Raw genomic sequence first — 12,160 nt, 5'->3', positions numbered from 1 at the left:
TAATATAAAAATTGCAGAACACCCCTTCAAGGGGATTGTCTAAGACATATTAATAGGCGTTTTAATAGGTCCTCAGGATGACACAGGAGGGGTTTGACACCTGGCTGTCCTACTGAACAGTGTACAAAGCTGGAAGCAGATGAGGTTGTATACCAGATATCAGGTGCTTGGTGGGACTACCAGGGTCAGATCCACATCAGTCTCATCCTGATGACCTATCCTATCTCTATCAATATATAGTCTTGGACAACCCTTTTAAACTGTGACAAAAAAATTGTATGAAGTATGTAAAAAAAAGTATGAAGTTCAAGTCATTCACAATATCTACTAACCTCACATGGAAGTCTTGAATGTATTCTACAGAGGTATACAGCACATTGCCAATGGGGTCCCACTGGAAAATAATGTATACTGTGTAATGTGTAATATGTTGAGTATTTATTTTCAGTGACCCTCCAAAAGTTCATCGGGTGAATGGAGACATATGGATAATTCTGATCTATATGCAGGTCATTTTAGTAATTTTGGTAATTTTCCTGAAGTATATGTGAAATGGAAAGCTTGAGCACAAAGTGCATAGATCTATAACTATCATACACACTTCTCTTCAATTGCAATTAAAAAACATTGTGTAATAAATTCTATACGTTATAGTTAGTATAACTAGTCAGCAATCCAAAAAATGCCTTCACTATACAAATAATACACAGCCCCATCTGTGTTTGTTCTTCAATGTTTCTACATATCGTGTACCATGTATGCATGTTTTTTGACAATGTAAGTTTCTTCCTTCTTGCTTTGACTATAAATTCCTATATATGACTATAATTTTAGCACAAATTCAGAGATTTTGTAGCTGCAGAATGTGTGAATACAGTGACACACAGAGTTAATCCTATAGCCCAATAGTCATCACTAATGTAGTTGCTGACCATGCATGATCTTTAATAGAGAAAATGTTTATCTGTGTGGGAAGGTCTGCAGGGAGTGTGGGGGGGTCAAGTGTGGAATAAATTGCTCTGGAACTGGACATGTCCTCCTTCATCCTATACAGAACAGATTTATTACACTATATCTAATGTTATTTGATTTTGTGTCCTTTATCTTGTTACTTGCTTATTTGCATAATGAAAAATGTCGGCACTATAAACATAAAGATTATTATTACTGTATCAGGGTGATATTGATCACTCTTATCGGTAAGACCAGGCAAATTAAAAATTCCATTTATCATGCAAGAACATTTTTTATGTCCGTTAAAAATGATCCCATTGATTTCTATGGTGTCTGTTTTTTTGACCTGACTCAAGGGGGTTGTGCCACAATGGACACTTATCCCCTATCCACAGGTCAGTGGGTAAGTGTCTGATCGCTGAGGGCCTAATTGCTGGATACCGCAGTGATCAGGAGGACAAGTCTCCCTAAAACCGAGTTCAGATGGGGTTTTTTGAACCGGATTTTGATGTGGGAAGCCGCTTCAGAATCCAGTCCAAAAAGCGCCTCCCGCGGCTAGCCGTGACTGTCGCACATTCTAACAGTCATGGCCTTCCGCTCAGGCCAAGTCGAGAGGGATTGTTGCAAAGCGGACGCCGCGGCGGATTCTGCCGTGAAATCTGTGTTAAAAAAGGGCAGGTCACTTCTTTTTTCCAAGAGCAGGAAAAAAAACACTCACAGAAAAAGGACTTGTCCAGCTCCCTTTGAAGTCAATGGGAGGCGGTTTTTTGAGCCGGATTTTGATGCGGATTCCGTCTGAACCTGGCTTAAGGCCTCTTTGTGAATACAGCACCAGTACACTTGTATGACCAATGCTTCAATTACTTCTAAGGGACTGCAGATATTACTGGGGTTTACAAAGCCCGAAAGCCCCATAGAAATAAATGGAGTGAAGGTCACGCAATTGCACTGGCACTCCTTTCACAAGAACGTCTTAAAGGGGCTCTATCATTGGGAAAAGTCATTTTTAACTAAGCACATACTTGCAAAGCCTTTAGAAAGGCTATTCCACACCTACCTTTTGTATGTAAATCGCCTCAGTTGTTTTTGAATGAGCCTATTTTTATTCCCATGCTAATTAGGCTCCAGCGTGCACCCGGAAGTCTCAACAAGCACCCTCTCTGTTATGTATGAGAGCGGGGAGATGAGTCATCATCATCAGCAGCAGCCTGTGCTGTGTACATAGCAGAGAGGGTGCTCGCTGAGACTTCCTGTGCTCGCTGGAGGCTAATTAGCATGTAAATAAAAACAGGCTCATTCAAAAACTACTGAGGAGATTAACATACAAAAGGTAAGTATGGAATAGACTTTCTAAAGGCTATGCAAGTATGTGCTTAGCTAAAAATGACTTTTCCCAATGATAGAGCCCCTTTAAGAGGACTTTTGGTTCCCTGTCTTCCTGATCACTGGGGGACCCAGTAATCGGGCCCCCAGCAATCAGACATTTCTCATCCACCTTTCTGCTACTGTAATACACTGTCCTTAAAGGGGTTGTGCCATTACGGACAGTTATCCCCTATCCTCTAAGTGTCCAATCGCTGGGGGGCCACAGTGATCAAGAGGACCAATAAACCTGAAATATAACTTTTAATAGTAAATATCTAAAAGTACAAGATAATAAAACTGTGTATTCAAACACGTTCCTATAATAATGAAGTGTGTGCGTCTAGGAATGTGTTTGAATACACAATTTTATTATCTTGTACTTTTAGATATTTACTATTAAAAGTTATATTTTAGTGTACTATATCTCTCCCTATTTTCTTTGTCACTTTTCGAGTACACATACCATTTATATCCAAATATATTTTTTGTTTAGGGACCAATAAACCTCCCTGTGAATGGAGAGTCAGTGCACCTGCATGACTGGCACTCCATTGACAAGGAGGCTTAGGGCCCCTTCACACAGAGTATACGCTCGCTGATTCTGAATGTGTAACACATTCCGAATCAGCGGCGTTAAAGCAGGTCCCATTGCTTTCTATGGGAGCCGGCATACGTGCGCCCCCCATAGAAATGAATGGGCACGTAGGGAAAAAAGCAGCCCATTCATTTCTATGGGGAGCGCACGTAGGCCGGCCCCCATAGAAAGAAATGGGATCTGTTTTAACGCCGCTGATTCGGAACGTCTTACATGTTCAGAATCAGCGAGCGTATACTCTGTGTGAAGGGGCCCTTAAGGGCTCATGCACACGGAGTTAACGCAAGTGTATTTTAGCATAATACACGTGTATAGAATACACGTGTAAAAATAACACTCCCATTGACTTCAATGAAATCTTTTACACGTGTAAAAACACGTCAAATGGAGTGTTAATGGGAAGTCAATGGGAGTGTTATTTTTACACGTGTATTCTATACATGTGTATTATGCTAAAATACACGCGTGTTAACTCCGTGTGCACGAGCCCTTAGGGGTTGGGCCCACAGAGATCGGACACAACCACTTTACGCCAGGGCCCACGTGGTGTAAAAAATTATGGCGTTTTGCAATGAGACCAAAGTAGATGTGATTCAAGCGAAGCCCGCGCACACTTTGCGGCAATAGACGTGTTACGGACGCGCCACGATTTCCAAAACTAAACATAACCTAGAGGGTTTGTGCAGACCATATTATTATTGGATGCAAGATTGGACTTGGTATAATGCGGCGCTGCCTGGCTTCTCTGTCTAATCTTACAAAGCCTCCATACAATAAAACCAATACCAGAGAATGTGTAATGTGTACACAGCCCAAACACCATTATTGTGTACCACTGTGTCACTGTGTTAGTAGGAGGGGTCTGTCCAGTAAACACATTAGAGGAGAATCTTGTGACTTTATTATTTTTGCTATCTTCATTACTATCCTTCATATCTACGAAGGGAAAACATCAGGGGTTAAAAAATAAGTGCGCCGCAGACTCTCCCCGGCGACAATGTCTGGTAGTGCGGAAGAAGCCGGAGTTTACAGGAGTGCAACGTCACGTGACGGGGTATGGGGCTGGCGGAGGGATCTGCAGTACTCGGCGTAGTACCGCGCTGGAAGTTCCCGCGCTAGACGAGGAGCCGGAGGTGCTGCAGCTGCTGCGGCCTTGGGTTGTAGTCGGGGAGTCGCCGTGGTGTTCAGTAAGCGCACAGTCTGTATTTTTGTGTATATTTGGCCACTCTCACGCCTCAGACTCCTGACACTTTACCATGCTTCTCTATGCATTTACCAGTGATTAGAGACGTAGGCAGTCACGTGACGTGTTACTAGGCCCAGTATGTACTTTAGCTGGGTATTAGTTGTCTTAATGGCGCCATCATGTGGTGTAAGGTGCCTGACTCTGTGCTGAGGTGTAACCTAAAATTTCTGGGCCCAGATGCAACATCTTACCTATGTTGTGCTATTCAGAATAGTGCTAGGTTTTAGGTGACTGGGGGAGGGGTCCAGGGCCCCCATAGTGATTGCTACCCCTTTGCTTCTGTGACCCCTAAACTGCAGTAACTGTATCTCCAGGTGGGTCCTCTGCACAACCAGGTTTCTCCCTTCAGTCATACAATGATGGGTTCACTGCAGATTTATACGGCTTTGTTCACATGTTGCATCTGGTGCTATTTTCTATGTCTCCACACATGACGTACAATACAGAGGGCTTTCCATCACAGAAAGCCAGCAGCGCCCCCCAGAATCCACAGCAGCAAAAATCACCCAAAATGTTGTGTTGTATGAAGTTGCTGTAGATTTGCTGTATGTTTTTGGGCTAGTTCACATGGGGCACGTTAAAGAGGACCTTTCATCAGATCGGGCACAGGCAGTTCTGTATACTGCTGGAAAGCCGACAGTGCGCCGAATTCAGCGCACTGTCGGCTTTCCCGATCTGTGCCCCGGGTAAAGTGCTATTGGTCCCGTTACCGTAGCACTTTACAGTCAGAAGGGCGTTCCTGACAGTTAGCCAGGGACGCCCTTCTGCCCAGCAGCGCCTATTGCGCTCCAAAGTGTGAGCGGGGAGGAACACCCTCTCCCCTCCTGATAATACTGGTTTATGGACGAGCACTGTGAGCAGAGGGAGGGGGGCGTTCCTCCCCGCTTACACTATACTGCGTGATAGGCGCTGCTGGGCAGAAGGCCGTCCCTGGCTAACTGTCAGAAACGCACTTCTGACTGTAAAGAGCTACGGTACCGACCAATAGCGCTTTACCCCTGAATTCAGCGCACTGTCGGCTTTCCAGCAGTATATGGAACTGCCTGTACCCAATCTGATGAAAGGTCCTCTTTAACAGAGGATTTTGACGCGGAATCCACCTCAAAATCCGCTACTCCCATTGACTTCAAAGGGAGCTGTTCACTTCTTTTTTCCGCTAGTAGCAGAAAAAAGAAGCGAGCTGCCCTATCTTGCCACGGATTACACGGCTGAATCAGCTGCAGCGCGAGGCTCCGGCCCATTCATTTGGGCCTAATCCATCGTGGGATGCCACAACGGGATGCCAGTGCACTGCACCAGCATCCTGTCGCGACAGCGGCGATGGAATGTGTACACGCGGAACTCCATGTGAACTAGTCCTTAGTAATGTATACAGTGAAATCCATAGGATGTGGCTAAGGGGGTGTTCACATTGCGCCGCTGTCACCTCGCTGTGATTCCGCCGAAATTGCAGGAAAAACAACTTGGGGACGGCTCAAATATGGTCAGTCAAGCAAAATGGCGGTGTCCGTATGCAGCCTCTCCGCCATGAAACTGTTTTGTTTATTTTTTGCGCACACACAAAGTCGGACACGTGTAATTAAAGAATCTGGCGCAATGCTTCTTTGAACTGTGTTGAGCTGTTCCTCTGCTATTCTTCCTGTCAGTTTACTCAATTACTAACTGGATGTTAGCAATTTCAGGTGGCCCTGCACTGTCTGACACTACCAGGTTGTGTAGAGACACTTCCCTTCTACGTGGTAGGAAAGTAATGCCCAGTTCTTACTTTATTCATAAATATTCAAGAGGAATAACAGAGGAACAGTATAGTTATGAGAAAATATGCTCCAGATTTATGGTAGAAGTGATGACACGTCCTCTTTAAAATCTTTATTGTGTGTACAGACAGTTGAGACATAAAAGAATGAAATAATTATTGGTTTATGGGTATATGAAGGACTTTTGTAACCAGAAAGGACCACTACAAGAGGGGGATTCATCAAATTCCCTACGCCACTTTTATGGTGGCATTTTTTTTTTTTTTTTTTTTTAGATTGTGAGCCCCACATAGAGCTCACAATGTACATTTTTCCCTATCAGTATTTCTTTTTTGGAATATGGGATGGAAATCCATGCAAACACGGGGAGAACATACAAACTCCTTGCAGATGGTTTTTTGCCCTTGGCGGGATTTGAACCTAGGACTCCAGCACTGCAAGGATGCAGCGCTAACCACTGAGCCACCGTGTGGCCCCTATGGTGACATTTTTGTGCTGGTTTCACCTTTTTTCTGAAACTGAGTTGGGATTGGGCCACTGCCCATGCCATATTTTTTACCGTCTATGCCACAAAATTGGCTTAAATCTTGCCTGAACCTATGATTGTCTTAAATTTGCACCTACACACAAGGGCACCAGAAGGCAGCACCTAATTGGTGATAAAGCACAGACTCATCATAAATTAAAGGGGTTTTCCCATCTCAGTGTCTCAGCAGTCTGGCAGCAGTGTCAGTTCCGGAATTTCTCCCCCCCCCCCTTCCTTCCTCTTGCTGAAATGGACGCAACACTTATACAGATCAGATAATATGCAGATGCTTGTACAGAACAGGCTCACTGTTTTTTTTTTTTTTTTTTATGGCAAACTGCAATTAGCTGAACAATTGTCCTACCAGCAAGAGCAATGAGTAAGTGACGTCACTTGTCCTATAGGTGCTTGATTATAGCAACGCTGTGTAAACAATGGGAGGGATAAGCTCACATAGCAGGCAAAGAAAGCAGAATTTCTAAAGCAATATATTTAGGATGAGTCTTCAATTTACATAAGTTACCAGTATAGAGAGGATCTTTGAGATGGGACAAATCCTTTAAGAGCACCCTCCACTGGTGAAGGAGACATTAACAATGGCATAAAATACCTTGGTTCCCTATCAGTTTGCTGATATTTCTGCTTATAGTTTTTTACACTGTTTCATCCATTGGCCATGGATTCCAATATCAGCTGATCAATGGTGGTGACAGGTGTAGGACCCTATTAGACCTGACATTGATGACCTATAGTAAGGAGATCTCATCAGTATTGAAAACTCAGGAAACCCCTTTAGGCCGGGGGTTCCACATGGCGGAAACGCTGCAGAAAAAAAACAAAGCATTTTGCAGTCCTTGCATAGTGGACAGGATTCTAGAGAATCCCATCCACACACTGCGGAAAAATACTGTATACGGAGCAGACATGCTAAGATTTCCAAAACCAATAGGTATGGAAGCGGTAAGGGCTCGTTCACATCTGCGTCGCCCTCTCCGTACTGCAGGTTTCCGTTTCCTGCCTAAAACAGAGGCAGGAGACGGAAACCTGCAGGAGTCTCTCTCACCCACGTTTTGCGCTCTCCGCCACGAAACCGGGTTTTATAATCCGGACACAGAGTCGGACATGCAGTACTCTGTGTCCGGATAAAAAAAATCCGGTTTCGCGGCGGAGAGCATAAAACGCTCACCGCCACTCACAGCCGGACCCGGTCTGTGCTTTCCATATTCTGGCATGCAGAAGACGGAAAGCACAGAACGGAAAGAAGAACGCAGGTGTGAACCCAGCTTAAGTCTGCAAAGGAAACCTGCGGGCTTTCTGTGAAAAGCACTGTGGGAAAAACCGCGGTGCGTTACTGCAGTGGTTTTTCCCTTTCTTTGCTGCTGCCCGCTACATGGGGCTTAGCGTTAGTGAAATCTAATTGTGTGGGTTTTTTTTGTTTGTTTGTTTTTTTACTCTATATTACGCAGAAATGAACAAGGATCGCATCTTACAGAAGTTAAAGAAGGATGTGCGCTCATTGCTGATCGCATCCAAGCTTGGCCTCAGTATTCAGGAGCTTGAGCATGATTACCGCATGATGATCGGTTCACCCCTTCCACTCAAGTCCTTAGACTACAGGTCAACCATGGAGCTCCTTCTAGATATGCCAGACGTGGTCAACATCCGTACTAATATTGATGGCACGGTGATGCTGTCAGGTAAGTACTCCAGAGGAACTGTCACCAAAAGAACTTTTGTTATACTAGATTGTCCTTTTTGCATGACAATTGAGATGTCCGTTATTGTTATATTCTGATTTGACACCACTTTTTAACATTAAAGTTTATTGAAATTTTTCAAAGAATTTTTATACAACAAAAAAAAGGGTTGGGGAGAGGAGGGAGGGGGCACAAATAGAATGAGTCTCTGAGGTGGCAAGGATGTGCAAAATTTGATAAGTATCTGAGGGGGCAGGTGAGGGGGAGAAAGGGAGGGAACAGTAAGGCCCTGGCGCAGCAGAGCCAGTATACAAATACAAGCAAAACTCCAGGACAATCCGTAAGATTCTGGCGCAGCGGAACCAATATACCAATACAGGGCAACAATTCAGGTCAGTCCATAATAAATGAAAACTGTGAAGTAAAACCAGGGGAACAGATGACAAACAAGACAGAAAAGGTGACATCAGACAGGAGACACAGAAGGGAAGAGGGAACGGAAGTCGGCAGAATAATAGAAATGGTTCCAGAGGAGCCAAGTCTGGTATCGTCCTGATGAAGCTCGGCTACCAGAGTCTCCCCATGTGCGGATAGCCAAAACTTCATTAAGCCATGCAAGGAGAGAGGGGGGGTCGTAGTCTTTCACAGTCTAGGGATAACTGAGCGAGCTGCTACTAACAAAAACCCAAGGAGTCTGTGGGTAGGTTTGCGGAACTTCCGGGGAAATATGGAAAGAAGCAGCGGGGCCGGATCATCCGCCAAGTCGATTCCTGTCACGTGCAAAATAACCTGTCTGACTCCAGTTCAGAAAGGGCGCAGAAGAGGACAACCCAACCAGATGTGGGTCATCGTGCCACGATCCGAAAGACACCTCCAGCATCTATCAGAGACCGAGGGGTAGATACTATGAAGCAGGGCAGGGACCCTATACCATCTAGAGAGAATCTTATGGTTGGTCTCCTGTACCCTACACGAAATAGAAAACTTATGACACACACTAAAGGCCAGTGACCAAACCTCAAGGGGAAGGAGATTCCCAGTTCCGTAGCCCAACTACCAGCAAAAGAAGGTGGCGAATATGAGTACTGTGAGGAGAGGGAGGGAGGCGTTCCTCACTGCTCTCACAGTACAGCGCTATAGGCGCTGCTTTGAGGAAGGGCGTTCCTCACTGACAGTTGGAAACGCCCTTCTGACGGTGAAGAGCTACGGTATCGGCACCGATACTCTTCACCTGGGGCACAGATCGTGAAAACCAACAGTGCGCTGAATTCAGCTCACTGTCGGCTGTCTAGCGGTATATAAAACCTTTTACTTTTTCATATGTCCCTTCAAGACACTTGAATCAACAATGCTTTGATTGCTAATTCGTTATTATAGACGCATAAGCTGACTTTCCCTGGTCCCAGCAGGATCAACCAGGTACTGGGGGGGCTCTAGGCAGCCTGGGGTCACTGTCCAGACTCCAGGCTGCTGAAAATCTCGTCCCGGGAAGGGGGGTGTCTTTATAACTGCTTAACCCCTTAGATGCTGCTGTCATGTTTGCATGCAGCATCTAAGGGGTTAACACCCGCTATTGTAGCTCGGCTGCAGGTGTTAAATGAGGGTGTCAGCTGTTGCTTACATGATGTCACCAGCTCAGCTCCATCCACCAACGTCACATTGCACCACAGACTGTCCAGGAGTTGTCAGACACTTTAGTCCAGGTCTGGGTGGAGATCCCTCAGTAGACCATCCACAACCTCATCAGGAGCATGCCCAGACGTTGTAGGGAGGTCATACAGGCACGTGAAGGCCACACACTACTGAAACTCATTTTGACATGTTTTCAGGATCAGCCTGTAGTGTGTTTTTCCACTTTAATTTTGGGGGGACTCCAAATCCAGGCCTCTATTGGTTAATAAATTTGATTTCCATTGATGATTTTTGTGTGATTTTGCTGTCATCACATTGAGTACTTTGTTCAGTACAAAATTGAATGAGAATAAGAGAATTCATTCAGATCTAGGATGTGTTATTTGAGTGTTCCCTTTATTTTTTCAGCGGTGTATATCACCAGATGCAGCGCCAGCCTAAATGATAAAGCCCCTTACTGTTAAAGTCCCGTAGTTGGAAAATGCATATTTGGTATTGGCACATTTACGACAACCCTTACAAAAAAAACGAATACATTATTTATCCCCTGTGCTGGGGGAAAAAAAATTGCTGATGTATTACCCCACCTTCCTCCACACCAAATCGTCCCTGCAAGAAACAAGCCCTCACACAGCTCTGTCAATGAAAAATCAAGTGGTATTTGTCTCACACAAAAGCAAAAATTTGAAAACACAGCTTTTTATAGTAATATTGATACATTTGTGTGACTTAACCCTTTCTTTTCCTTTTCTTTATAAATTAAGGTGTGGTTAATGAAGAAACAAAAAGTATCGCCGAGCTGGTGTCCAGACAGAAGAACAGCGTCAAAAAGAAAGGAGTCCTTAAACGGCGCATAACAAGACCTGTATCTCACATGGACTTGGTGAGGCGCGGTAGAGTGGCTCCTGTACTTCCAGCGTCAGTGAAAAGCGACCTACGAGACCTTCTTTCCATATCACCGTTACTGGTGGCTCAATTGGAAACTTCCTACTATAAGCGGTTTGGTCGTAGTTTTCAGTACACGCGATATGGCTTCTATTCCTTAATAGAAGTCCTGAGGTCAGTGTCTGACTTTGTACAAGTGCAACAGACTAAAGTTGGATCATTGCTGATGCTTAAGACTCCCGTGAATAACAGAATATTGCAAAGTGAGTATTATCATTATGATCTACTTTTTATATATTATTATTATATATTATTATTATATTTTATTATCAGTTTGCTAATTTCTGACTTATTCTTTGCCATTTCTTAGGCTCAAGTTTTCAACGTCCAAATTCTGAAAACATTTTCAAAGGAACTAGCAGTGTTTCAGTAAAAAAGGACCAAAGTTCTCCCAAAATATCACTTGCTACAGAGAGACCACTGCCTTCTACAGTCCCTCAGTCGGCTAACATTACAACCTTGGATAAGCTGTTTATGGAGGCAGCGACACAATTCTTTGCCAGCAACCCAATTGCTAAGGGGCCCAGTGAGAGGAGAATGGATTCTGAAATTGTTTGTTCTCCTGTAAGAAATGAACATTTAGATATAGAAAATGGCATAACGACAAACTCCCGCCAGTCTTCTACCGCACAGAGCAGTGCTAATAAAGCAGTCAGTGAACCTATACTTCCCATTGAACCTATACCTCTCATTGACACTGATTCTTCTAGGAGCCCAAACTTAAATACAGGTATTATAAAGGCTGAAATAGCAAAGCCTAGCACAGACTGCAGTCTACAGTGCCTCGAGGAGAAGGTATGGTTAATGTGTCTTAATGGGGTTGTCATTTTGGTATTCTGAGTTCATAGTGGGGAGTCTCTCCCTATCAAGTAGAAAAGGTGAGTGGCTATAAAGATCTTGGCCCTGAAGGAACAATAATGCGCACAAAACAGTCTGCCGGATTTTCTGTCGTGAGCCGTGACTTATGTTGAGGACTTACAGTTCATTCTTAGAATGTAGGTCTCTGCTCCATTTCCACCCTCCCTTTTCATTCTTCTTCCAATATGTACTGTCTTATCGATGGATAAAACCAATTGCCTTAGGTTAGACATAATTAATAATTTAGCAAAATGTGTCATAGATTACAATGAACCGTAATTAAGTCTGTTTTAGAATCATTATACTGCAGGATATATCTTTTTACACCTAAAGGTGTTCAAAAATCGCACAAGGAGCCCATCCAAAAATATTTATACAGTACATGGCCATTAAAGAGGACCTTTCATGACCTTGTGCACCTCTGATTTTATATACTGCTAGAAAGCCAACAGTACACTGAATTGAGCGCATTGTCGGCTTTCCCATGTGCCCTGGGGCTGGAGGTATCGGTGCTGTTTGTCTAGCTGAGCTGTGAGGAAGGCTTCCCCCCCCCCCCGTCAGTACTTCTCTATAGCCCTGTACTGT

At 44.2% G+C, this 12,160-nt stretch overlaps 1 protein-coding gene across 1 annotated transcript in view; it reads left to right on the top strand.

Annotated features, from left to right (window-relative positions):
- Positions 1 to 3,985: 3,985 nt before the first annotated feature.
- TDRD5 (tudor domain containing 5) overlaps positions 3,986 to 12,160 on the top strand; it is a 39,702-nt gene continuing 31,527 nt past the window's right edge. The window contains exons 1-4 of the mRNA XM_075287896.1: positions 3,986 to 4,101; positions 7,910 to 8,140; positions 10,537 to 10,924; positions 11,035 to 11,512. Coding sequence (XP_075143997.1) covers positions 7,912 to 8,140; positions 10,537 to 10,924; positions 11,035 to 11,512 — 1,095 coding nt within the window. The 5' untranslated portion in view covers positions 3,986 to 4,101; positions 7,910 to 7,911. The remainder of the gene's footprint in view (positions 4,102 to 7,909; positions 8,141 to 10,536; positions 10,925 to 11,034; positions 11,513 to 12,160) is intronic.

The sequence above is a fragment of the Leptodactylus fuscus genome, chromosome 9 (genome assembly GCF_031893055.1).
Source record: "Leptodactylus fuscus isolate aLepFus1 chromosome 9, aLepFus1.hap2, whole genome shotgun sequence".
In the NCBI taxonomy this organism is placed as follows: Eukaryota; Metazoa; Chordata; class Amphibia; order Anura; family Leptodactylidae; genus Leptodactylus; species Leptodactylus fuscus.
Note: the sequence above shows the minus strand (reverse complement) of the source record. Positions and strands in the feature narration are given on the sequence as shown.